At 44.2% G+C, this 26,714-nt stretch overlaps 1 protein-coding gene across 7 annotated transcripts in view; it reads right to left on the bottom strand.

Annotated features, from left to right (window-relative positions):
- CNTN5 (contactin 5) overlaps positions 1 to 26,714 on the bottom strand; it is a 1,193,410-nt gene that overhangs the window by 207,076 nt on the left and 959,620 nt on the right. For all 7 annotated transcript variants that reach the window (XM_053307214.1, XM_053307213.1, XM_053307217.1 and 4 more), the window contains 3 exons: positions 25,611 to 25,747; positions 24,968 to 25,097; positions 23,260 to 23,410 (listed from right to left, as the gene is read on the bottom strand). In XM_053307214.1, the coding sequence (XP_053163189.1) occupies positions 23,260 to 23,410; positions 24,968 to 25,097; positions 25,611 to 25,747 (418 nt within the window). The remainder of the gene's footprint in view (positions 1 to 23,259; positions 23,411 to 24,967; positions 25,098 to 25,610; positions 25,748 to 26,714) is intronic.

Here is a 26,714-nt window from a genome sequence, read left to right as displayed (position 1 = left end):
CTATAGGCCTGTTTCCAACCTTCCATGGCTGGGCAAGGTAATTGAGAAGGTGGTGGTCTCTCAGCTCCAGGCGGTCTTGGAGGAAACTGATTATCTAGCCCCATTTCAAACTGGTTTTCGGGTGGGCTATGGGGTGAAGACTGCCTTGGTCGGCCTGATGGATGATCTCCAATTGGCAATTGAAAGAGGAAGTGTGACTCTGTTGGTCCTTTTGGATCTCTCAGCGGCTTTCGATACTATCGACCATAGTATCCTTCTGGAACGTCTGAGGGTGTTGGGGGTGGGGGGCACTGTTTTACAGTGGTTCTGCTCCTACCTCTCGGACAGATTCCAGATGGTGTCGATTGGAGATTGTTGCTCTTTGAGATCTGAGCTTAAGTATGGCATCCCTCAAGACTCCGTACTTTCTCCAATGCTTTTTAACATTTTCATGAAACCATTGGGGATTTGGAGCAGGGTGTTACCAGTACACTGAAGACACCCAGACCTACTTCTCCATGCTAGCTTCTTCAGGAGCTGGCATATCCTCTCTAAATGCTTGCCTGGAAGCAGTAATGGGCTGGATGAGGGAGAATAAACTGAAACTGAATCCAGATAAGACGGGGGTACTTATTTTGCAGGGTCAGAACTCTAGAGAAGATTTTGATCTGCCTGTTCTAGACGGGGTCACACTTCCCCAAAAGGAACAGGTTCGCAGTCTGGGAGTACTTCTGGATTCACACCTCTCCCTGGTTTCTCAGGTTGAGGCAGTGCCCAGGGGTACTTTTTATCAGCTTGGGCTGATACTCCAGCTGCGTCCATTTCTTGAGATGAACGACCTCAAAACTGTGGTACATATGTTGGTAACCTCCAGACTTAACTTCTGCAATGCACTCTATGTGGGGCTGCCTTTGTACGTAGTCCAGAAGCTTCAGTTGGTACAGAACACGGCGACCAGGTTGGTCTCTGAGTCATCTCGGAGATACCACATCACTCCTTTGTTGATAGAGTTACACTGGCTGCCAATAGGTTTCCGGGCAAAATACAAAGTGCTTGTCATAACTTATAAAGCCCTAAATGGCTTAAGTCCTGGGTATCTAGAGAATGTCTTCTTCATTATGTTCCCCACTGCCCATTGAGGTCGTCCGGAGAGTTCGCTCTCCAGTTGTCGCCAGCTCGGCTGGTGACCACATGGGGACGAGCTTTCTCGGTTGCTGCCCCGAGACTGTGGAATGCACTCCCTACTGAGATACGATCCTCCCCATCTCTGACAATTTTTAGAAAGCATTTGAAAACCCACCTCTTCGCCCAAGCTTTTTCTGTTCTTTAAAATTTTAAGGTTTTAATTCGTGGTTGATTTTAAATTGTTAAATTGTTTAAAGTTTTTGTATATATTTTAACTTGTTTTATACTATTGTTAACCAGCCAGAGATGAAAGTTTGGGGCAGTGTACAAATGTAATAAAAATAAATTAAAAAAATATGTACTGTGTCTTATGCGGATTGCCTCATAAGGTTGATCTATTCCTGTTTCCAGCAGTGGCTAGACTGATACATCTGGGCATTCATAACCAGGGCACAAATTTATTTTATTTTATTTATTTATTCGATTTCTATACCACCCTTCCAAAAATGGCTCAGGGCAGTTTTTGCAGAGAAATAACTTATAAAAAAGATGGCTCCCTGTCCCCAAAGGGCTCACAATCTAAAAAGAAACATAAAGATAGACACCAGCAACAGTCACTGGATGTACTGTGATGGGAGTGGATAGTTACTCTCCCCCTGCTAAATAAACACAATCATCATGTTAAAAGGTGCCTCTTTGCCAAAGTAGCAGGGGTGTGGTTGATGCTGTGGTTATGAATTCCTCTCTTTCTCTTCAGTATCTGATATTCAGAAGTCTACTGCATGTGTATGTTTAGCTATGTGCTACATGAACTTGCCCAATTCTTTTTTTAAGGTCATGTAACCACCATTACAACATCTTCAATCTATATTCCATGAATTAATTATTATGGCTGCAAACGTGTTGCCATAAGATGTGGTAATGGCCACTACCTTAGATGGCTTCAAAAGGGAATTAGACAAGATTATTGAGGAGATGGCTACTAGTCATGAAGAGCATGTGCTACGTTCCAGTGTGTGCCTTTGAATTATAGCTGCAGGGGAGCAATGGTCGGAGAGGAGGTATGCCTTCACCTTGTACTTGTGAGTTTCCCAGAGGCATTTAGCTGGGCACTATGGTACCCTAGATTCTGGACTAAACAGGGTTTGATCTGATCCAATAGTGCTCTTTTTGTGTTTTTACATCAACCATTGATGGATGGATGGATAAGATTAATCAATTGACTTAAAAGGAACTCGCTGATTAATCAGGCAGTGCATTTGGTCCAAATCCTAAGGAGGGTTTGGGTGAGTCAAATAGTCTCTATGCTCATCAACAACATAATTATTGCATAACTTAGCATATGTTTATTTGTCTGTCACAGATCACAAGAAGGAGTTATGTACATTAGGGTTGAAGATAAAGAATAATAACTCTAAAAATATATTTTCATTTAATACTCTGTGTGTTCAGAGATGCTAAGTTATTTATAGACCTTTGGTAACATGATGCAAAAGAGATATTTTTAATATCAGTATGAATGCCTCTCCTAAAATGGTGCCTGTTGTGACATAATCATGCACCAACTAAAAAGAAACAGTATGTTTCTTTCCTGGAGAACACAAGTAATTTGTTTCTCCATTCAGTCTGGAAATAGCCTTCTTGCTAACCACAGAGCAATAATTTATTTTAAATTAAAAATGTCTATAAATGATTACCAGTTATGATAGCTATATACTACCTCCAGGTGCAGAGACAGTTTGCCTCTGTATACCAGATGTTGGGAAGCAGCAGTGGGAGAGGGCTATTTGCCACCATATCCCGCTTCTGGGCTTCCCAGAGGCATCTGGTTGGCCACTGTGGGAAACAGGATGTTGGCCTTGACAGGCCTTTGGTCTGATGTTCCTAAAAACATGTGGATGACCTGGAGGCAAGCAACAGGTCCAAACCATAATCTATTGTACTATTTGATTAGGAGCTGTTTACATTAACTAGTTAGAACAATCTTTGAATAGTTTTCATAAGAAAGTGATGAAGGGTGAGCTGCTACCTTGGCCACTTAATCTAAGACAACAGCAAAGCAAGCCTACAAATCCTCTGTGTGCTCAGAATAGTTTCAAGCAACACTGCATGAATCTCTTCTGGCAGGCTGGTGATGTTATACCCATCAACTGCTTCAATCAGCTTACAAACATCATCAAAACAATGTGACACACTGAGGCTATTCTTACGATGGGGGGAAACTATGCTAAGGGAGCACAGCCTGTTTTTCCCCCATCATGAAAACCACCAGACTCGCGGGAAGCCCGATGGTTCCCCAGTGGCTTGTCCACCTACCAACCCCTCCCCTTAAATTAGGTTAGGGGAGCGAGCGGTCCGTTAACCCTGTTTTGTTGGTTGTGTGACGCAACACGAGTAGACCCCTGACTAGGAGGCCACAACCAACTTCCTGGCCTTGGGGGTTCCCCCAGGATGCCCCCATCCTGCACTCATGCGGGGCACCCTGGGACTTTTGGGGGCTCGGTGGCCCCTGATCCCCGCTGCCCCTACCAGCTCCGTCATGGAGCTGGTAGTTGTGTGGGCAGCTGATCTGGCCACCCAGGGCTCGTTGTTTGATCAGCTGCAGGGGGAGCAGGCTTCACCTGCTCTCCCCACCAAGCCCGTCTCATCTCTACACACAGATCGTGTGTACAGCCTCACTGAGGTAGAGCTAGTGATGGCCACTCACCGGAAGCATTTTAAACTGCTCTGGCTTTCAGTAATATGCAACATTTGCTACTTATGCATCTATATCCCACCTTTCTTCCTTAGTAAAATTCAAGGCAATTTACCTAGAGTACCCAGGTGGTCTCCCATCCAGGCAATGACCAGACCTAAACCTGCTTAGCTTCAGCAAAGTGGCTCTATCATGTGTTGCAGACCATTTCCCGGGACAATAAAACTGGTTACCAAATTTTGTTAAGAATATCATGTATCTGATTTTTATTTTCCTTTTTTTTTTTTTTGTTTTCATTTAAAAATTGGCTGCAAGGTTGTTTCAAAGAGATCCTGACTCCCAATTCACTATCCACCTGCCGAACAGAAGCGCCATTAGGCCTGGATTTCTGGGCCCAGATTTCTGGGTGGAAGTCAAGCCTCCCTGCTCCCCTGGAGGGCCCCAGAAGTGCACCTGCCAGTGGCCAGCACCAGGAATCTCCTCCCCACGGCAGTGGGGTGGGCTTCGCAATGCCTCCTGCTTGGCATGATGGCAGCCTGGGCATCAGTATACTCTCTCCCTTTGCAGGGGCAGGCTACTGCTACTGTCACTGCTTCCCTGACCCAACCATCAGCTGTTTGGTGAGTGTGCGAGGCTATCATGGAGGCTTCTTCCTGCCTTGTCTCTCTGCAGCAGCATGGGATGGAAGGCTGCCCAAGAGCAGAGGACTGAGCATGAGAGGCAGGGTGACAGTGCTGGCTGCCCACAGACGTCTGCAAGCCCTCTGCTCTGCCTTCCTCATTGCTGACTGCTTATGGGCTGTGCCTGCCTCATTTTGGGAGCCACGCAGACGGTGCATGGGTGGAATTATATGGGGCTTGTATGGGTTATCCACCCCCTTTCTGTATTTCCTGGCTTGGCTTAGGGCTTATATTTGGCACAAATGCAGGGCAGGATGGGAGGACTCTGTATATTTAATCCAAAGCAGATTGGTCAATCCATTTATTTTTAATAATTTTTTGAATTTTTTCAAACTTCAAAAAAGTTGTATAAGTGGCTTGTTTCAAGGCAAAAAAGTACAAAAGCTTCTGGAACTGAAGCCCCCCCCCCCCCACACACACACCACCATTCCACCCCTATGTGGAGGAATCTGCCCTTTACCTTCATAAAAAAGGGTAAAGCACTCAACATTTCTGCCCAATCTTTTAGATCTCCTGGAATGGCTTGGCCTAGGGCTTTGATATTGGGCACAGATGTAGGGCAGGACGGGAAGGCTCTGTATATTTAATCTGAAATAGATTGGCCAATTTGTTGCTTTTTAATACTTTCTGAACGTTTTAAAAATATTTAAACAGTGGGAATTGTATGCTCAAGAATGCTTTGTGAAACTATGGTGTGTGTGTGTGTGTGTGTGTGTGTGTGTGTAAAAAAGTGAAGAGGATTATTATTTTTCAAGGGGGGCCCCATAAACCTACTAGGTACAGATTCCAAAATTACCTGGCTGCACCTCTGCCCACCCCAAAACGATAAGGCAACGTACTAAAGGTTGTGTCCATCAGCTCAGTAGAGATCCCATTGTTCTGTCCTTTTTTCTTTTCTTTTTCTTTTTAAAAATCCTTTTCTGCTTTGTTTTGGAAATCATTCAAAATTTTAATAATGGAATGGAAAGTTAGCTGTAATTCTCCGTATCCCGCCACTCCTCATTTTTGGTCTTCAGTGATTGCAGTTCTTTAAAAAAAAATTTGATATAATTAGATTAGGTCAGCTTTCCACCTGAGATAGTGACAGCTAAGTGTCACCAGCCTGTAGTTTTCCCCAGATTCTATTTCCTGAAAACTCTTTTAATTGCTTTTAGTAACTTCCATGCGTTGGGATTCTCTTGTGTAAAAACCCATGCTATTGATCAAAGTCCTGCTTGTGCTAAGCACTAAATTTCCAACTTATTGATGATGATATATAAATACAATCTTTCTGAGTATTCCTCAGAGGGTCATTAGAGAGCCTGAACATCAATCCTTCCTTTCAGTCAGTCACCCAGCTGTGAGAATGAAAGTCTTCTGTGAAAAGATTTCTGAACTTTCTGGTCGGCTATAAAACATCATTAGATATTCCTCTGGTTTTACGTAGGTATATTTGAAATAACGTTTTAATAAACAGCACTATGTTTAGAATGCTGTTGTTATTTTTCAGAACATAATGTAAATCTTTTCTGAGAAAGGTGTTTCTGCATGTTACTATAAAGGCAACAGAATGTTGATGCCCTAGAAATAATTACAACAGATAATTGTAACATTCTGAGTCCAGGGATTGCCGTACCAAGGTTACGAGCAAAGGAGATGAAGTACTGATGGCCAGGGATGAACCAAACATAGAGGCAAGTTAGAAAATGGCCATATTTGCATGTAACATGGTGCATGTAACGTTCTGCTCCCACCCCCGCTGCTCTCCCATCTGAATATGGACATCAAGGAGAGCTCCCTCTTTGCCATCAGCAAGACTGCAGAAAGGAGGGGAAACTGGCTTAATTGGACAGCCCTGGCAGCCAATATCAGCCGGAGCGAGGGAGGAGCTTCCTCCCTCAACTCCAGTTCCCAGACAATAAGATTGTGGTGCCATGTTCAGACATAATGCTGGTACCGCAGAACCAGAGGTCCAGGAGGCAAACCTCACTACAAACTGAAGGGACAAATCAGAGTCTGGGGAGAGAAACTGTGGGTCCATTAATTGCCTGCAACTGGATAAACACAAATTGAAACTGGAGGCCCCTTTACCTCCAGTTTTGTGTTATGTGTGAATGCGGCCAATATTTTGAGTACCAAAAGTCCAAGGATTCTGCCTCAGTTATATAAATATATTGTAGAAAGAGTCACTGCATATACTTTTGGAGATGTACAGCAGCAGTTCAGCAAATCAATAGCTAAGTAGTATCCTCTGAGGGATTAGTACATCATTTATGGAGCTGTAAGTTTATTATCATATTCTGGATGGAGCTTTGAAAGAATATCATTGGTATTAGGTACCAATTTTGAATTTACAGCTTCGATATCAATACTTGGACTTATTCCAAGAGACGGGAGTTTACTTGGAGACAAGGAACTATGGCTATTGCAGGCACTAGTTCTGGTGAACTGCCTTATACTTCAGAACTGGAAAGGGAAGGACACTCCTGATATAGAGCAGGGAATTACTGATTTACTGCTTGTGGGTGCTTGTGGGAAAAAATAGCTTCTTTTAAAAGGGAAGCTCATGACAAGTTCCAGGTAATTTGGAAACCATTCCTGGAATTGCTTGCATTTTGAAAGACGTTTTTGTAGAAAATAGTGGTAAGAGTGATTCTGTGACTGGAGTCTTTTGTGTTTTGTTTTGCTCTTTTCATATTTATTTAAATGGGGAGGGTCTTGAGGAAAGTGATGGATACTTATATACTATATAAAGTTGAGAGAAAAACTTATTTTATTTTTTGTCTTAATGTATGTTTGCTAAAAAAATTCTCATTCTGCCTGAAAATAAAATAAAATAAAATAAAATAATAATGATAATGATAAATAAATAAATAAAGTTGTATTCTCTGAATTTCAGGGGACTGAGTGCATTTTGATCTCCTGGGATATATATCCCAGTGCCTGGGATATGCACACACTGGTAAATATGAAGACATAACAATGAGATACATTTAAAATGGTGCATGACAAAATAAGGGCAACATCACAACTAATATTGTGCTTATGTGGTAAACAAAGTTGCGCTAGTGCAAGAAGATCACTTGGCTGAACGAAGTCACAGGGATTATCAGATGGGGAGGCTCTTATTTCAACAGGGAGTGCATTCCCAGGGACACCTGTGGGGTCTCCTCATGTGTTGCTGTGGTGTGGAGCTGTGCTGAGGCAATACATGACCAAAAAACCCTGGTTAGTGGAGCACTTGCTCCACTAACCTGGGCTAAGGAGAGGGGTAGTTAAGCGGGTGACTTGCTTTGGGGAAACCGATCTTGCCTGCGAGCCCAGTGGTTCCCATAATCCATGGAAAGCCGGCTAAGCTCCCTTAGCCCACTTTCCATGGATCGTGAGAATACCCTCATTCTCTTAAATACCCAGGGCCTAAGCTCTTTAAGGCTTTATAGGTTATAACCAGCACCTTGTATTTTACCCAGAAACTTACTGGGAGCCAGTGTAGCTCTTTTATTATAGGTAATATGGTCAAATATGTTATTATTATAGGTAATATGTACAAAGGCAGCTGCACATAGAGAGGCTATTCTCATGATAGGCCAAAAGAGGGCTAAGGGAGCCTAGCCTGCTTTTGGGCGAGCGTGAGAATCACCGGGCTCGCAGGTGAGCCTGGTTTCCTCAAAGTGGGTAACCAGCTTAAGTAGCCTTCACCTAAAATGAGGTTAACGGAGTGAGTGCTCTGTTAACCGCATTCTTTTGATTGTGTATTGCCATGGCATGGCTCCGCGCCACGGCAGCACATGAGGAGACCCCCACTGGGAGACTGCAAGCAGCCTCCCTGGCTCGGGGGTCTCTCCAGCATGCCCCGCACACTCGCGCGGGACATCCTGGAACTTCTGGGAGCCGGAAGTCGTGTGGGCAGTCAAGCCAGCAGCCCAGGGCTGCAGGAATGCTCTTCTGCAGGGAGAGCAGGCTAAGCCGGCTCTCCCCACAAACCCCCTTCCAGCAAGTCTCATTGATCGTGAGACTCACCTCAGAGTGTTGCAGCAGTCAAGTTTAGAGGTTACCAGAATATGTACCACTTTTCTGATGATGTTTATCACAAGAAACTGACACAGCTGGCATATCAGCCAAAGCTGGTAGAAAGCAGCTGACGATTATTGAATGGTAAGAGCAGTTCTGTAATCAGAGAATTGGTTCCTCATTTTTTGTCTTTCATCCTTCTAAGTTTTAATTCTAACCCAACTGTTGCTTCCTGCATCAGTTTTGATGAGATAGCCAGCATAGTGTAATGGTTAGAGTGCTGGACTAGGACCATGGAGACCCAAGTTCAAATCCTCATTCAGCCATGTTACTTGCTGGGTGACTCTGGGCCAGTCACTTCTCTCTCAGCCTAACCTACTTCACAGGGCTGTTGTGTGGAGAAACCTGAGTATGTAGTACACGGCTCTGGGCTCCTTGGAGGAAGAGCGGGATATAAAATGAAATGATGATGATGTTTGTAATTGCCATAACTCAACTTTCACAAATACTAAACAAAACAGGCCTCGGATACCAAACATCTAAAACATCCAGTAAAATAAACCATCTGCTGTACATGGAAGATCTGAAGCTGTATGGAAAGTCCCAGTCAGAAATCGAATCACTGCTAAACACTGTCCATATATTCAGTGGCGATATAGCAATGGAGTTTGGACTAGACAAGTGTGCTGCATTAATAACGAACAGAGGAAAAATAACAAAAACAGAAGGAATAGAACTGCCCAATGGAAGCAACATCAAGAACATGGAAGAGAAAGAACCTTACAAATACTTGGGCATTCTCCAGGCTGATAACATTGCGCACACTGAAGTTAAAAGAAAAATTGGAAGTGAATACATCAAGAGAACAATCCTAAAGTCCAAACTCAATGGCGGGAACACCATACAAGCCATAAACACCTGGGCAATACCTATTATCAGATACACTGCAGGAATAATAGACTGGACCCAGGCAGAGCTAGAGACGCTGGATCGTAAGACCAGGAAAATCATGACCATCAATCATTCTCTGCACCCCCGCAGTGATGTCGATAGGCTCTACCTCCCTCGCAGCTCAGGTGGAAGAGGAATGCTGCAAGTCCATCAAACAGTAGAGGAGGAGAAAAGAGGCCTTGAAGAATATATCAAGGACAGTGAAGAAGATGCACTTAAAATGGTCAATGACGAGAAACTATTCAACACCAATGAAACAAAGCAGGCCTATAATAAAGAACAAGTCAAGAACCAAGCAGAAAAATGGAGAAATAAGCCCCTGCATGGTCAATATTTGCACAATATAAGTGGAAAATCAGACATCACCAAGACCTGGCAATGACTTATGAATGGCAACTTGAGGAAAGAAACAGAGGGTTTAATACTGGCTGCACAAGAACAGGCAATAAGAACAAATGCAATAAGAGCCAAAGTAGAAAAATCAACAACAAACAGCAAGTGCCGCCTTTGTAAAGAAGCAGATGAAACCGTGGACCACCTAATCAGCTGTTGTAAAAAGATTGCACAGACTGACTACAAACAAAGGCATGACAAGGTAGCAGGGATGATACACTGGAACATCTGTAAAAAATACAAGCTACCTGTAGCCAAACATTGGTGGGACCATAAAATTGAAAAAGTTGTCAAAAATGAAGATGTAAAAATATTATGGGACTTCCGACTACAAACAGACAAACATCTGCCACACAATATGCCAGATATAACTGTAGTTGAGAAGAAAGAAAAACAAGTTAAAATAATCAACATAGCAATACCAGGGGAGAGCAGAATAGAAGAAAAAGAAATAGAAAAAGTAACAAAATACAAAGATCTACAAATTGAAATTGAAAGGCTGTGGCAGAAGAAGACCAAAATAATCCCAATGGTAATTGGTGCCCTTGGTGCAGTTCCAAAAGACCTTGAAGAGCACCTCAACCCCATAGGGGCCACAGAAATCACCATCAGCCAATTACGAAAAGCAACTTTACGGGGAACAGTCTATATTCTGCGATGATATCTATAACAACAGCAACAACATTGACAATAAAATTCAGCCATCCCAGGTCCTTGGGAAGGACTCAATGTCTGGATAAAACAAACCAGTCAATAACACCTGTCTGACTTTGTAAACAATAATAATAAAAATATGCTGGAAGGCACAAGCCAAACAGGGTAGCAACAGAACTCCTAGTGAGTAGCAGAATAACTTGTGGAAAGGAAAAGAAAGATAAACTCTGGCTGTCATTGCAGTAGACAAATTCCTATTTATTAAAAGTGATTTCTTCCGTAGCATGGGGCCGCTTGTTTTGTCGGAAGCAATTTTCCCAATAGAGTTAATGAAAGCATTTTCGTTGCATAAACATAATATCAAAAAGAAATACTTCAGACACTTCCAACCAAACCCCATAGTGAAGAAAATGGTAGAAGTGAAATTTCTACCCTCCTGTAACTTGTGCATTAGAGCCAGTTCTGCCCTCTGGGGCAGCGACGAAAAAGTCCTTGCCCTCTTCCATACAACAAACATACAGGCATTTGAAGAATGTTCTCATGTTTCACCTCAGTCTTCTCTTCCTCAGGCTATTGTACAAGTCCAATTTTATTCCTGAGGTGTTAGCTATCCCTCCCAGTTTCATGTCACCTACAAACATGATGAGAATTTATTACACCACTTCATCAAATCATTGAATAAAATGTTGATGAGAACTAGACCCAGGACAGAGCCCTTTGGTACCCTATCTGAATTTACTCTCCAGTTTGATCAGGAGCCATTGATGAGCACTGTCACAGTGCAGTTTTCCCATAATTTATAAACCACCTGAGAGTACTATAATCTAGTCTGCATTTTGACCAGTTTGTTAACCACAATATGAACTGAACTTTGTCACATGTGTTGCTGAAATCAAGATAAAGTACATCCACAGCACTCCTACAATCTACTACACTAGTAACAAAAAAGAAAGATATTATCCTTGTGATGGGATTTATTTTTGACAAATTCATATTGGCTTCTACTAATCACTGCATTGTTACTAAGATGTTTACAAAGTGTGTTATAATTTGTTCAAGTATCTTCCTTGGTATTGAAATCAGACCAGCCTGTCCGACTTCAATAGCCAGGAAGACACTAGAAGATACTTGAAGTAGTTTCCTGCATCCTCCTTCCCTGCCTCTTTGAAGACTAGTGGACACAATAGGCAGTGGGAGGGGCTCTGAAAAACCATGGCAAGCATTCAGAAACCAAACATGGACCTTTGGCTCTAACCCAGAGCATGTAACATAAATAAAGTTGTAATTGACTGGTAACTTAATATAGGGAGAATGCATATTATCTCAATGCTGTTTTATGAAGATTTTTTTTTTAAGAGATCATTTTACTGAAGCAAGATTTGAGGTATAGTAGCTACCTAATGGCACATTGGAGAAATGCTTGACTAACAAGCAGAAGGTTGCCGGTTCTAATCCCCGCTGGTATGTTTCCCAGACTATGGGAAACAACTATATTGGACAGCAGCGATACAGGAAGATGCTGAAAGGCATACTCTCATACTGCATGGGAGGAGGCAATGGTAAACCTCTCTTGTATTCTACCAAAGACAATCACAGGGCTCTGTGGGCACCAGGAGTCAAAATCGACTTGACAGCACACTTTACCTTTACCTTATGAGAATAGATAAGACCTTCACATGCAAAAACACATACACACTGTTTACACACACACACACACACACACACACACACACACACACACACACACACTCCTATTCAAAATCCCATTACAAGGCAGTCAGAGGAAAATTAGTACATGATGTGCTCAGAGACACAGCTTTTTCAGAACCAACTGATGTATGAAATCAGAACTGGGCAAAACGTTAGAAAATAAGGAGGAAGGATGAGGTGTACACATCTGTGATGCCAATAACAGTGTCAAGACTGGTTAGTCAGACTTTTGCCTTCGTTTACTTAAGCCAGGTGGACTCAAAATTGTGTCTCCAGATGTTGCTGGACTACACTCCCATCTTCTCCAGCCACAATATATTTATTTATTTATTTAGTACAATGGCCAAAGGCTCCTCCAAAAGGCCACTGTGGCTGGGGAAAATGGGAATTGTAGTCTAGCAACATCTGGGGACCCAAGTTTGAGAACCCTGACTTAAGGTTTAACATACATTTAAAGGACATCCATGCTAATCACCATTTCCAAACACCCTACAGAGGAGGTTTAGTAAACCGCTAAATAACTCTTCATCACCATCACTTTTTACATACTTCCTATAAATATCCCACAAATGCTTTCTTACCTTCCACTGATAGGCTATTAATTTCAGGATTTAGCCTGACCTAGTCATTTCTTGTAGTATACGCAGAGTAGTTGAACTAGCATGGATGTCACTTTGCCACTTCCTTAAATTTTCTAAAAAATGTTTTCTGGCTTATTTTTTATTCATTGGATTCATATAGTATAACAATCACATGTTCAATGTGAACAAATTCATCTTGCTATGTATACAGGATCTGTCTGCTATCAAAAGCCGAGATATGAATGCAGTTTACCATTCATGAAGGCATGGGGAAACAAATCCCATTTAGTCTTCAACAATGCACTCTGCTGAAGAACAAATGCTTTTTTTAAAAAGTCTGTAAACTAACCCACAGCACAGCAGGGCTGTTTTTGCTCATATCAGGCCAGAACCAGAAGTGACAGATAATGCATAGCTCCTGAGAAGAGCAACCCTGCATCACCTCCTCATTGCCTAGCCACCAATCATGTGATGTGATGACATCTTGTTGAGAGTCTCTCCAACCTCACTCACAGTGGTGTATGTAGGGAGGGCATGGGTGGTCCGTGCTCTCGTGGGCAGCCCTCCCATGGCAGCTACGGGCTCTCTACATTGGTCGTGGCATCCCCCAGTGGCAACAATGGCAGAGGCATGGCACACACCCTGCCCCCAGTGACGGCAGAGGCATGCTCCTTCCATCCATGCTCTAGCTGGCTCTGAATCCAAGGTGGCTAGGGAGAGTGCACACATGCTGGCCCTCATTCCCAGACACCTTGGGACTGTCAGAACCCCAAGTGGCTAGGAGGCAGCAGAGGGCTGCAGGAGTGCAGCGGGCCACTGAGGATGGGTAGTGAGGTGCGCCACTGCAGAGAGAAGCATAGTGGCAGGCAGTGGCAGGAGTGGCTGGTGAGCTGGCCAGCGGGGGGGGGGGGGAGATGGAGGGAGGACCGAGGCAGCCCCTGTAGCAAGGTGAGGTGGCTCTGTAGGCAGGGGGTGTGGGAGCTGTCCTCCCTATTCTAGCTCTGCCCTGCTTGCTCACTCCATTGGCTGCCATTTGTGGGGGTGAAGAAACTGATTATTGAGTTTCTATTGAGCAAAGTTATTTCCCCCCCCTTAGGATCATGTCATTTGTTTTTCATACATGGTCAAAAATGTCATTGTTTCCTATTTCACATGTATATCCAAATTTCCAGTCCCCTTATTATTATTATTATTATTATTATTATTATTATTATTATTATTATTATTATTATTTTATTAGCCACAGTTAAATTTATGCAAAGGAAAAGAAGCAATTGCACAATTCTCACTGGAACACACACACACACACACACACACACACACACACACACACACACACTCTCCAGTGAGAATATGTATGCCTCTATATATGCCTCTTTTCTCCCTTTCCCCTTAAATGTCTTCTGAAATGTGCCTTTCTGGTACATTATCATCATTAAACCACTACTTGAGGATGTGGAGAATCAGTTGGTAGCAGATCCTCAGCTGTTTAAATTCCTACGTATCTATTAAGGACTAGCAAAGCTTAAAGTGGTAGTGAGGGGGAGATATCTTAACCAAAGAAAAGACCTGAAGCAAATAATGGCTTTTGCAGGACCTGCCCACACAGAACTCACAGAAAGAAAATTGGGTAGCTATTTTCTCGACACAGTGACAATTGAACCATTGTTAGCTGAACCGGTAATTAGCTTCGGCTGCAAAGGCACACATTAGAGGAACAGAGAGCACAACTGTGGCAAATATGGCTAGTGATGGTCTTGTGTTCTCAGGTCACTGAAGTGCACAGTGTAATCTTCCTTGAAAAGCAGTAAGACAGGACTCATTCTGTGTGTGGCATTTGGTATTGAAGGTGGACATGGAAAAGGGGAAGGAAGAAACTAGACTTGGGGTGGATATGCCACAAAGTTTTCTCAAATGATTCTCATGGCAAATATTTGAGGTGGGAAATTCCAAGAACGGCCTGCTGGACTTCCAATTATTCTTATAATGTTCTCCAAATAATTCTCATGCTATGGCTTCCTTTGCAAATAAAGAGTTAATCTGTACCTTCTTGCAAATCAATTACCAGCAATTACCAGTTTAGCACCAGAAATTCATGTCTCTCTGCAGGGGAGGTAGAGTCATGCCTTCTTTGAAAAAGACAGTTTGTTTTTGTTGGAGTGAGGACCCTGGCAGTATCAGCTCTCAGCTGCAATGTCTCATAGTGACCACTGGGGTGGTTTTAGGGTCATGGATAAAAGTGCTGGACTCCTCCCCTCCTTGTCCTTCCAGTGTTAGTCTCCATTTTGTCTCCCCAGAGATGACTGTCTCTCTCTTCCAATGAGCTACAGCTGAAATTAAGCTGCAAACTTTTCCCCATTTGTTTGTAACCTTCTTTAAATAAATCATTGTAGTCCTTCATTCCTAAACAACTGTCTCAAGACCTCTTGCTTTGCAAACTGGTTTTGCTATGCTATTTGGGGACTGAATTGCCATTCTTCCCCTACCGTTTTAAGGTATGGAAGTAAAAATAACTTTTTTAAATTAATCAATTTGATTTTTTTAAAATTAATCTGAGCATGGGATTGGCACAAGGTCACCTGGTTAGCTTAGTGGTTGGGAAGGAGAATTGGGCATGAGTTCTTTTCCCACTGTTCTGAAGATACTGTAGTGCTGCGGCCATGCTCAGATTTATAGAAACAGATTGGTACACTGCAGCTCTAAAATACCATTATTTCCATGTGGTTCCCAGCTGTGGCTGGACAGCAACACACATCACCATATTGTCCATCACAGTAGGTCATGATGAGAGCCACATCTGGGGACTCAAGCTTGAGAACTTGTATTCTGGAATTTAAATCCTGCTCTTTCTCCCTGAAGCTCCCATCAACACACACACACACACACACACACACACACACACACACACACACTCTCTCTCTCTCTCTCTTTCAAGGATTTTTTTAAAGCAAACAACAGCAAAGCCTCACTTACAGCCTCCATCTCAAGCCTCCAGCCTTGCCTCGCCTTGAGTCTCCCACCATGGAGGCTAGAAGCAAGGCTGGAGGGGAGGCGGAAGACAAGGCAAGATGGAAGGCTGGTGGCGAGGAGAGGTGGGGTGATCGAGGCAAGGCAGACTGAGGTGGGAAGCTCAAGGTGAGAAGCTCAAGCTCAAGTCTCAATTTGAAACTAGGTTTGGGGAAAAAGTTAATGGATGCAACCGAGAGGATGTGATAGTAATATTTTCTCATGTGCTTTTTGTACCTATGGGCCTTATTTCTTGAGCTTTTAAGGGCAAATTCACATAATGAATGGATTTACACTGATGGCTGACTCAACTCGTCTCAAATTTTTATTCCATCTGGGCCTACACCCTTAAGGAAACTATGCAGATCTCTTCATGAGATTATACAGATCTGACCACTCATACAACTCTGCATACTGAAACTGGTTCTCTAACATGGCCTTTCCCATCCCGAGGCCTTCTGGGCTTGCCTCTTAAAGAGGTAATGCACAACAGGAAGTACACAACCTACAAGGCATTTAGTGCATTGCAATAAACAAACTGTGTCCTACAAGGAAGTTAACACTGTGTAGGATGAGGGGTTTTGTGGCTTAAAAACATTATATAGATATACCTCCTTTCTGCTGATGCATTTCAGTGAGGAGATCAGTGGTGGAACTACTATTGGGCGACTATGTTCAGTGAACATGGGTTGCCCAGTGAGGCCCAGGCTGGGGCCACTGCTGCTGATTCTGGCCTCCCTCTCTCATCAGCACCAGCAAAGAGCCAGTGCACATGGGGACAGGGAGGAGGAGGCACCTGCCCACCTACCGCTCACCTTTCCTTCACCTTTGCATACAGTCTAATGACACCACTGTCTAGGGACATGTGATGGGTGGTGATGTCATTAGCCCACATGCAAGGGTGGAGGGCATGAAGCAGGTGGTCAGGCAAGTGGGAGGCAGGCTGATGGCTCCCCCGACCCTGGCTCATGTGTGTCCACTCTTTGCGGGTACTGACAAGAATAGGAAGGAGGGAGGGAGAGAAGGAGGGAGGGAGGGAGGTACTGATGAGAGAAGGAGGGAGGGTGGTGGCAACATGAGGCACCAAAAACATCTACCCATAGGCTGTGGCACACGTTGCTACGCCACCAGAAGAGACAATGCCTTTAAATGCTCTGAAGCAGCTGCAGTGTATCCCATCCTATTCTGCCACTGGTCCCTTCACTAGTCTTCCTTCAGTTTTTGTGGGGCGGAGGGGATTAACGTGCTGTTTGCCCCAGCAGTGAGGGGAGGATAATGAAGTCAGTGGTCAGCAAACGGCTTTGAAACTAACTTTAACTTGAGAAGTGCTTTGTGAATTCAGTGTGGGGGAACTGCTAAAGAAAAAATGGATTGAAAACTCTTGTACTATCCAAAAGTTGTGTACATTAATTGGACAGAGACATAGTCCGGTCAAATGTTTGAATGTCGACAATCAACTTGTACTCATCAGCCATAAAATTAAAACACAAATCTCAAAATACAAACAAGTCTGGTCTGATATAATTCACATTCAGAAAAGGCTAACAAACCAAAGCAAACTGATTTGCATGATGGCACAGTCCTCATGAAATTAGATTTTGGTTACCTAAAAACAGACAATTAAAACACGTTTTCTCTTTCAGAGGGAGCAAAATAAGGAATAACAGAGCCTTAATAGGATTTTCCTTTGCTAGAGCGGTTTGGGATGATTTAATTTTAACTATAATTAATGATCATGTAATGGAAATAATGAGATGGAGTGAATCCTCAGTAATGAGAAGATTTTGTGTATCTCTGTGTGAGAGAGAAACAGACCAACAAAGCTCTGTGTTTTTAAAAGGTTTATTATTACGTATTGACTTAAATATTATCTGCCAAAGAAACAGCAAAAAGTATTTGAAACAGCCATTTTCAAGCTGTGTTTTGAAGAATCCTGGAGTTCCTGGGACATTTCTGCATGGCTCTTTAGTGAGCCATGCAGAGCATGAAGAGCAGTAATGGTGGGCAAGTGATACCTAGAAGACAGTTTGACGGTCACTCTTTCCCCACAACTGGAAAACTCTATTCTGTGGCAGAGCCATGGAATAGTGTTGCACATGCTTTAGAGCAGTGTTTCTCAACCACTGGTCCATGGACCGGTGCCGGTCCGTGAGGAGCTAAGTGCCGGTCCATGTTGGTCCATGAGGAATTAATCCCCCCCAAAAACTATTTCCAGCTCATGGGGGCCACCACTGCTGGGAGCTCTCCGGAGCTCATGTCTAGACAGGCAGCCCTCGCTGCTGGGATAACATTCAGTTCGAGGAAGCTAAATGAGTGTTATCCTAGCAGCGAGGGCTGCCTGCCTAGAAATGAGCTCTGGAGAGCTCCCTGCAGAAGCACACACACACCCCAGCTTGAAATTGTTTTGAGGGTGCCTTGGGTTGGGGGCAAGGTGGGGTGACCCCTTTACTAACTGCTGGTCCGGGAGACTGGGCACAAAGAATGTACCGGTCCATGACTCCAAAAACATTGAGAAACACTGCTTTAGAGTGTACCTTGAGTTCACGTTGGGCAACAGTAAAGTCCAACAAGTTTGGCCATCAGCAGGAGTGTGCTAGGGTAAATAGGTTGATGGTGAAGTTCTGAGCTAAGGCTCAGTGAAGAATTCTTGGAGCCCAGATAAGTTGTATCTACCCTCAGGAGAGCTTGGGAAAGTTAGGAACAGAGGAAGCTGCCGTATACTGAGTCAGATCTTTGGTCCATCAAGTTCAGTATTGTTTACACTGACTAGCAGTGGTTCTCCAAGGTTTTAGGCAGGAGTTTTCCCCAGCCCTACCTGGAGATGCTGCCAGTGATTGAACCTGGAACCTTCGGCATGCAAAGCATGCAAAGGTGGCTCACAAAGATAACATAGTAAAAAAAGTAAATATAAATTGATATAATATCAATTAAAATAATATAAAATTCCAATATTTATTTTATTTATACTTTATTAAAAAATAACAAAATTGTGATCGAGACCCAAAGTTGCAGTGGCCCTTAGAATTTGCAGTCTTCTCGAGGGCTACTACACTGTGTCTGCATTACACTAGTTAAAAAACTTCCAAATCCCAAAGGCAATGGCAACTTTGCTCTGGAGTGCTACACAGTAGTGTGTCAGAGCAGTTATGGTGGAAGGAGGGGAAAGAGCATGTTAGGCTCATGTGGTAGCACCACTGCTTTTCTTCTGAAATGTGTGGGGAGCCTCCCTCCTTTCCTTGCAGCACCACTGCTTATTCTCCCACTGCCCCACCACTGCTGGGACCAGTAATTTAAGAGTATCAGGGCTGATAGTAAAACTGGTAAAGAGAGAGTGGAGATCTCTGAGCCACCTGGATTGGTTAAATCAATGATCAAGTTTGTTCTTATTTTGGAGGAAGAACGTTGATAATTTCCAGGCTGCTCTGAGATGAGTGCCTATCTCTACTGAGTACACACCCTAGATCTGCCCTAGGGGGGTGCGGGGCTGGGGGCAGATCAGCATGTGCGGGGCCTCCTTAACATTTCAGTTGATTACAGAATCGTACTGACTGATGATATACTGAGTATATATATAGTGTAAGTGAGGCTTTTGGACATGTCCAACCAGCTTGGACATATAGTGCATTTGTAAGGGGGAAAGTTAAAAGCACAACACATACCCCTTACTTCATGGTTCTCACTCAGACTTTCTGGACTGCAAACCAACTTGAGCATAGTGCGTGTACACGTACACACACACACACACACACACACACACACACACACACACACACACACATCTGTGCCTGATATCAAAGCCTTATAGCAAGCCATTCCATAAATATACAAGTGGGGGGTAATGAAAAAGGGGAAATCACTCACATACCTCTCAGTGGCGGCGCGTGAACACACTCCCGGGGGGTGGGTGGCGGGAGGCACCTTTAAGAGTAAATTAATTTGGTGCTCACCTCTGCCGCGGTGGCACCTGAATGCTGTTCAGAGCCGCGAAGTGCCACCCAGCAGCCCCTACGGCAGGGAAGTGCCACCTCCACTCACCAAGCCGCTGGTGGGGGCTCAGCTCGATGGAATCCAGGTGAGTGGCGGAGGTGCTTCCCTGCTGTAGGGGCTGCTGAGCGGCACATTGCAGCGCCGAACAGCATTCAGGTGCTGCTGCGGCAGAGGTGAGCACCAAATTAATTTACTCTTAAAGGTGTCTCCCGTGCCCCCCCCCAAGGTGTGTTCATGGGCCACCACTGATACCCCCCCTTGCTGGCTGTGAGGAGGAAGGCACATGCTTACAGGGCTGCCTGCAGAGCAGGGCAGAGAGTGTGCACAGCACAGTGCTCTGGTGGGTAGCCAGTGCTGGCCACTCTCCTCCTGGAGTGCTTCAGGGACTGGGGAGGGGGGTAAGCCTGGCAGGGCTAGGCAGTGGCATTGCTATGGCAAACTTTTTCTTAAGCCCTCACTGCTCCATGCAGGAGGGACTCAACTTGCAAAAGGCTGGATTTGAAAAGAGAGAAAGGGGAGAAGGACACGTGGAAAAATCTAGAGGGACTCGCATTTCTGCAGATTAGGAACCTCTAGCTTCAGCAGAGTTCTCAGAAACCCTTAACTGCATAAAGGGAAAACGGTCTTCCCTCACACCCCACCAGCTCACTGCTTGCTCCAAACACCCAACCAGCTCACTGCTTGCTCCAAACTTTGGGAAAATTGAGAGCGAGGGACAGGAAAAATCAAGGCGTTTTCAGGACTCCCTCTCCTGTCCTCCTCCCTCCCATGGAAATTCAGGGTTTTTCCCCCAGCCTGTGAAAGACTGGATTACTGGAGGCAGAGGAAAATCAACAGGAGCTGCCACAGCACATGAATTGCCTGTAGCACAGAGCCCTTACCTGCTCCCTCTACGTTGTGCCACTCTTCCCTTTGCACAGCTATGACTTTTGGGTGTGTGCTCTTTTTGAGGGCCTGGAGATGGGACTCTGCCACCCACCCCCATCCCCCCATGGGGAGAGCTTCTGCACTGGAGAGTTTCACAGAGGCAGGCAAAGAGGCCTCTCTCTGGAAGCCCTGCCCACTGCTGAACAGCAGCTAGTCCTCCTGGTGGAGAGGGAGCTGTAGCAGCCTGCACTGCAGAGAGCCTTTGGATAGTAGACAAGCCTGCCCATAGCTCTTGCAGCAGTACTGGTTGCCCGGGCAGGGAGAGAAAGATAGGGCAGGCTGCTCCATTGCGGGGCCTGTCCCAATGTGGGACTGGGGGCGATGGCCCTGGTCGCCCTGCCCTAAGGACAGCTCTGACACTACCTAGAATGCTCTGAAAAGCTCAGGGTTTCCTGGCTAGCATGAGAGTGGGAAGTCTGGAAATCATTGACTGAGACTCTGCAGGAGGAAAAGGCAATCTAACTTGCCCTTAAAACAGAAAGGAAGAAAAGATTGCAAAAGATGTAGGAATAGGTTATTACCAAACACCCCTGATTGAAAAGTGTCCCCACAAACACAACTGAAATCAAATATCATTTTTATGTGCTCTGTAATATGCCACGGGCATGCAACCACTTAGCGTGGCCATCTGAAGTGGGGAGTTTGCCTCCACAAGTCACACAGTGTTTGAACTTAACTCTCAACTGCATTCTTCCATGAAAGGTTAATTTTCAAGGAGCGGGGGAAGAGGGTAGTGCACAAAGTGACTAAAGATGCAATGAGAAAATAGTCAAAGAAAGCAGGAGGAATGAAGTAAATCTCTCTCTTTTAGTTTAAAGCTATGCCATGTGATGAAGTCCTTCTAAGGAAGGCTACTTGCAGTGGTGTAGTATATCCCTAAGGCAGGGTGTGGCGTTGCGTGGGATTGAAGGATGCTCCTCTCTCCAGGACACCCCTTGACCCTCCAGTGCTGCAGCCGCCACTGTCAGTGGGTGCAACGCCTGCACCCTGCTGCCGCCACCAGGTACCATGCCTGCCCCCCTCCATTGGGGAGTGCTTTCTTTGCCAACTCAGCTGGGGGCTTCTTTCCTCTCCCTCACAAGCAGAAACAGATGTGACCACCCTCACATGCCTCTACAACCAAACACCATAAGTGCGGAGAGTGTGGGCAGGAGGGTCAATGATGTACCAGAGTGGGCCTTCCAGACCCACTTTGAATGATGTAAGCATTTACTTCTGGGGTGTTATTTGAATGCCCAAACAGGGCTCGCATTTTGGTAATGTACGCATATATGTATATACAGTGTTTTGGGTATGAGAATGTACAAGAGAAGCCTATACATTACATGAACGAACAAACAAACAAATGCCGACTGACATTGTGTGCAGTCTCCCATCGACATTAAGCATCTAACGGGGCTGCTTCTTAACTTCAAAAGGTTATAAATTGCTCCAAACCCCCACTTGAAACCCTTAATTAATATTATTTTAATGGTTTTAATGCTGTTTTAAAATATTGTTTTAAAATTTTTTAAATTGTTGTAATGTTTTAAACTTTTTGAAGCTATTGACATGATGGGAGCAAATCGGGCTAGCAGAGGCTAGCCCGATTTCCTCCCATCGTGAGAACCACCGGGCTCGGCTGCGAGCCCAGTGGTTCTTAAGCGGGTCACCCGCTTCTGTAGCCTGGCAGTTAAACCAGGTTTACGCTCCGCAAACCCGGTTTTTCTGCTCGTGAGTTGCTGTGGCGCGGCTCCGTGCCATGGCTACTCACAAGGAGACCCCCAACCGGGAGGCTGAAAAGCAGCCTCCCGGCTTGGGGGTCTCACCAGCATGCCCTGCACGCTTGCGCAGGGCATGCTGGAACTTCCAGGGGCCATGCGGCCCCCGATCCCCCTAGCCCCTGCTGGCTCCGTAACGGAGCCGGCAGTCGTGTGGGCAGCCAATCCGGCCACTCAGACCTGCAGCCCTGCTTGTCTGCCCGTGCTCCCCACTAACCCCCTCATGGCTCTTCTCACTTTTTTGTTTTTATTTTGTTGTAAACTGCCCAGAGACATAAGTTTTGGGCGGTATAAAAATATTCTAAATAAATCACCCTAAAAGCCCTATGCAAAAACACTAAGCGCCCACAAACTTCAAAAGGCAGCCCAGTCCACACAGTGCTTCCACACAGCAGCGCAACCCTCCTTCCCACTGAAAAGAAATGGAGCTGCTGCCCAGAAGTGTTTCAAAGTCATCCCACAGTAGCCCCCTCACTACACCGTCGGGGCCGCATTTGAAGTTGGGTAGCAGCCCTGGTGGGTGCTTAGTATTTTTGCATAGGGCTTTCGGGGTTTCAAGTGGGGGTTTGGAGCAGTTTAGAACGTGGTCCTCCTCCTAAAAAGAAAGTTACCAACTTAACTTAATCTATATTCGGTTCTCCCATGTAAAACAAAGGCAGCTTCCCACAATTGAAAATATACATTCCAATAGTAAAACATCAGAGGTTTTTTCGTTTATGCAAACCATGCAAACCCAGCTGTTGTAAATGAGAGGAGCTGTTACCTCTTCCTTGCAGGCATTCATAGAGTCAAAGGCAAAAATTAATGAATGGACATCTGACCTTTTATTTTCTCGCACTGCCTTGCTTCCTTTTTTCCATGTGATGGTTGGTTTTGGAGAGGCTTGTGGTTTGCACTCAATTACAACTTCCTGGCCCTTGGTAATAATGATGGTTTTCTTCAGCTGACTTAGTGGGAAAGTTGGAGCAGAAGCTATTTAAAAGGAAAGATTTTTGTTATACAGGGAGCCTCTGGGTTTCCTATTTCAATGAACTCTTTGACAGATAGCATAAAACCTATTACGTTTACATTTCCTTATAATATAATATCCTACAGCTTTTAAATGAATATTAAGTCAGTCTCAAGAGACCCATTCAAATCCTACCCTCTTATCAATTAAATATATCTGTTCTATATTTCTATTTATCAAACAGAAATAATTTAAAAGTTAATTAAGGATAACATTCAGGAATGTGAACTAGAGGTGTCACAGAATTAAAAGAGTACTCATCCCAATAGTTGATTAAAATGATCAATATACTTCTCTTGACAATTAAAAAGCACAATTAAATGTGCTTGTAGCTTTTCTATGTACTAGTTAGAATGGTTTGCTTCTTTAAATTTCTTATACACCTGAATTTGTTTTTCCTAAATAAATCTTACTTCTGCTCAACAGGATACTGGGCTAGTTTATCAAGCAAAGAAATTCCTATGTGAAGAAAGAGATGTGATGATAGAAGATAAACCTACTCTCATTTGTACATTTTAAATTTGACCCACAAGCAAGGATGGCTCGTGGGGGTGTGGGGTGTGAGGGAAGTGTCTCCTGACAATTAGCTTGCTCCTCCCACCTGTCCCCCATTCTGTTTCAGAAATCTAACATGTGGGACATAGCTCACCCACCCAGAAATGCATGTTGCCCCTCCTTCAATTTTTCTTCTAGTGCCACCACTGCTCAAGAGCACTTCTGATAGTGGCCAACTTTGTTGTACACACCTTGTTGCACAAGCACAAACATGTTTGCATTAGTGCAATACTACTTTGGAATGCAAGCTCCAGACTTAGTGCAACTAGCCTTATGCTAGTGCCATGTCCTTGTGCAAGAGCAGTGATAGTCAGGATGTTGGCCAGAGAGAAGTAGGCTGACTTTCAAGACCCATCTTTGATCAAGGAAGTCACTGAGAGATGGAATCCAGTAGGCTAGTTCACATGACCTGAAACAGGGTCAGAGGACAGCCCCGATAGGTTAGGAGAGCTGGGCATGCTCCATATTGGCAGTTGTGTGAACTCTGAGATCAAAGTTGGAGGAGGGGAGCATGATGGTGTGTGAGGCGGGAGCTGCGTAGGATGAATGTCACCAACCCACATTCTGTCCCCAGCATTTTCATGAAAGATGGAAGAGAAATTTAACTATAAATAAATACATATAAATCAACAATATATCATCATCCCAGGAGCATTTCAGGAACAAAATGGCAGCCAGATGGAGCTGGCTACTTCTAAGAGATTTAGTGTATTCAGTGGTGCTTTTGATGTTGCCTGCAAAGACACAGCATAAACTGTAGAAAGAAAGAAAGAAAGAAAGAAAGAAAGAAAGAAAGAAAGAAAGAAAGAAAGAAAGAGAAACTTTACCAGAATTTCTTGTCCAGTCCTGAAATTTATGCTGTTTTATTCTCCTCCCATAAACCCTCATATGTTTCTAAAATTATTTCTAGGAGAATTTTCAGATCAGCTCCAACAGAAACACAGAGAACCTTGTTACGGACATACCCAAAATCCTCAGCTCTGCATTGGCATAAATGGCTCCATGCTTGTTTTCTGCCACACACTGGTACATTCCAGCATCAGACTGATTGACACTGTGGATCATCAGTACACCATTAACCATCTCAATCCTGCTCTGTAATGGAATAGAAAAATAATTCTACAAAAGCAAACAAAAGCAGGAGAAATTGTTGGGTTTTTAGTTTTCAGTGAAAGGAGATGAAAAAAGTATATTAACATGTTTAATGTGCATTGAACCAGCTTATTAAGCACAGTTGCATTGGCTTTTTCTTTGGCCTTTTAAATCCTCTGATAATGCTCAAGTACTTTGGATACGAAAAAGCACATATAGGAGATATTGCCTGGGATTATCCTCTTTCATCCTAAATATAATCAGAATGTAGAGGATTTTTTCAATTGCAACTTGTTGACTCAGTGCAATTTAAAGTTGCTCAGAACACATCATGTGCAGCACCCTACTAATGAAGTTTGGAGTTGAGCAGGCCTGTACAATTTGTGGCCAAAGTGAACACAGTCACAGCCCTTTTCATAATTCAATATGCTTCGAAAATTCTTCAAGGTTTTCTGAGGAACATATTTTATTTATGTAAGGTGACCTGAAAGCAAAATCAAATCACTGTGCACTTACCTCTGGCCAGAGGGGTGCTCCATTTTTTAGCCAGCGATAGGTGGGCCTTGGCTTTCCAGTAGCTTTACATTCCCAGCGGAGTCGATCCCCACTGTCTAACTGGGTATCATTAAGCTTCTCTACCCAATGTGGGTATGCTGGAAAAAGAACCAACAATAACGAGGATCGGAATGTTTAATAGTAGGGATGTGCAAAAAATTTCGGGCACAGAACGATCTGTGCCCGAAACGAACAATTTCAGGTGATTCGGGGCCGAACCGAATCACCCCCGATGCCCCCCGAATTTTTTCGGGCACGAGCCGAATCACCCGAATTTCGGGCACAAAAAATTCGGGTGATTCGGTTCATGGTTGATTTTTGGCGATTTTTTAAAGTTTTAGTGACTTTGGGGCAGTTCGGGGGCATAGCATGGGATTTGGGCAAAAGGAGTGGGGTGGCGTGGTAGTGCCTAATGGGTGCAGGCTACCACCCCAATTTCAGGGGGATTGGGCAAAGGGCTGATTTTTGGTAAATTTCTGAAAATTTCATGTCTTTGGGGCAGATTGGGGCATATTGGGGCAGAAAGTGGGGGCTGGGGCAGAATAGTGGGGTGGGGTGGTAGTGCCTCATGGGTGCAGGCTACCACCCCAATTTCAGGGGGTTTGGACAAAGGGGTGATTTTTTGAGAATTTTTGAAGTTTTGGTGACTTTGGGGCAGTTTGGGGTCAGAAAGTGGATCTGCCCCAAAATAGTGGGGTGGGGTGGTAGTGCCTCATGGGTGGAGGCTACCACACCAATTTCAGGGGGATTGGGCAGAGGGCTGATTTTTTGAGAATTTTTGAAGTTTGGGTGTCTTTGGGGCAGATTGGGGGCAGAAAGTGGATCTGCCCCAAAGGAGTGGCGTGGGCTGGTAGATAGTGCCTGATGGCTGGAGGCTACCACCCATCCCCAATTTAAGAGTGATTGGGCAGAGGGGTGAATTATGGTGAATTTATTTGTATGAGGTTTGTCTTCATAAGGTGAAGTGTGCTAAATTGATTACTTCCTCATATTATTCATAGTAAAGGAAAGTGTGAAAAAGCGAAAGTGGGGTCATGAGAGTTGTTTAATTGAAAAAAATCTCAT

The sequence above is a fragment of the Hemicordylus capensis genome, chromosome 3 (genome assembly GCF_027244095.1).
Source record: "Hemicordylus capensis ecotype Gifberg chromosome 3, rHemCap1.1.pri, whole genome shotgun sequence".
In the NCBI taxonomy this organism is placed as follows: domain Eukaryota; kingdom Metazoa; phylum Chordata; class Lepidosauria; order Squamata; family Cordylidae; genus Hemicordylus; species Hemicordylus capensis.
The sequence above is the reverse complement of the archived record's forward strand: the minus strand, read 5'-3'. Positions and strand labels throughout refer to the sequence as shown.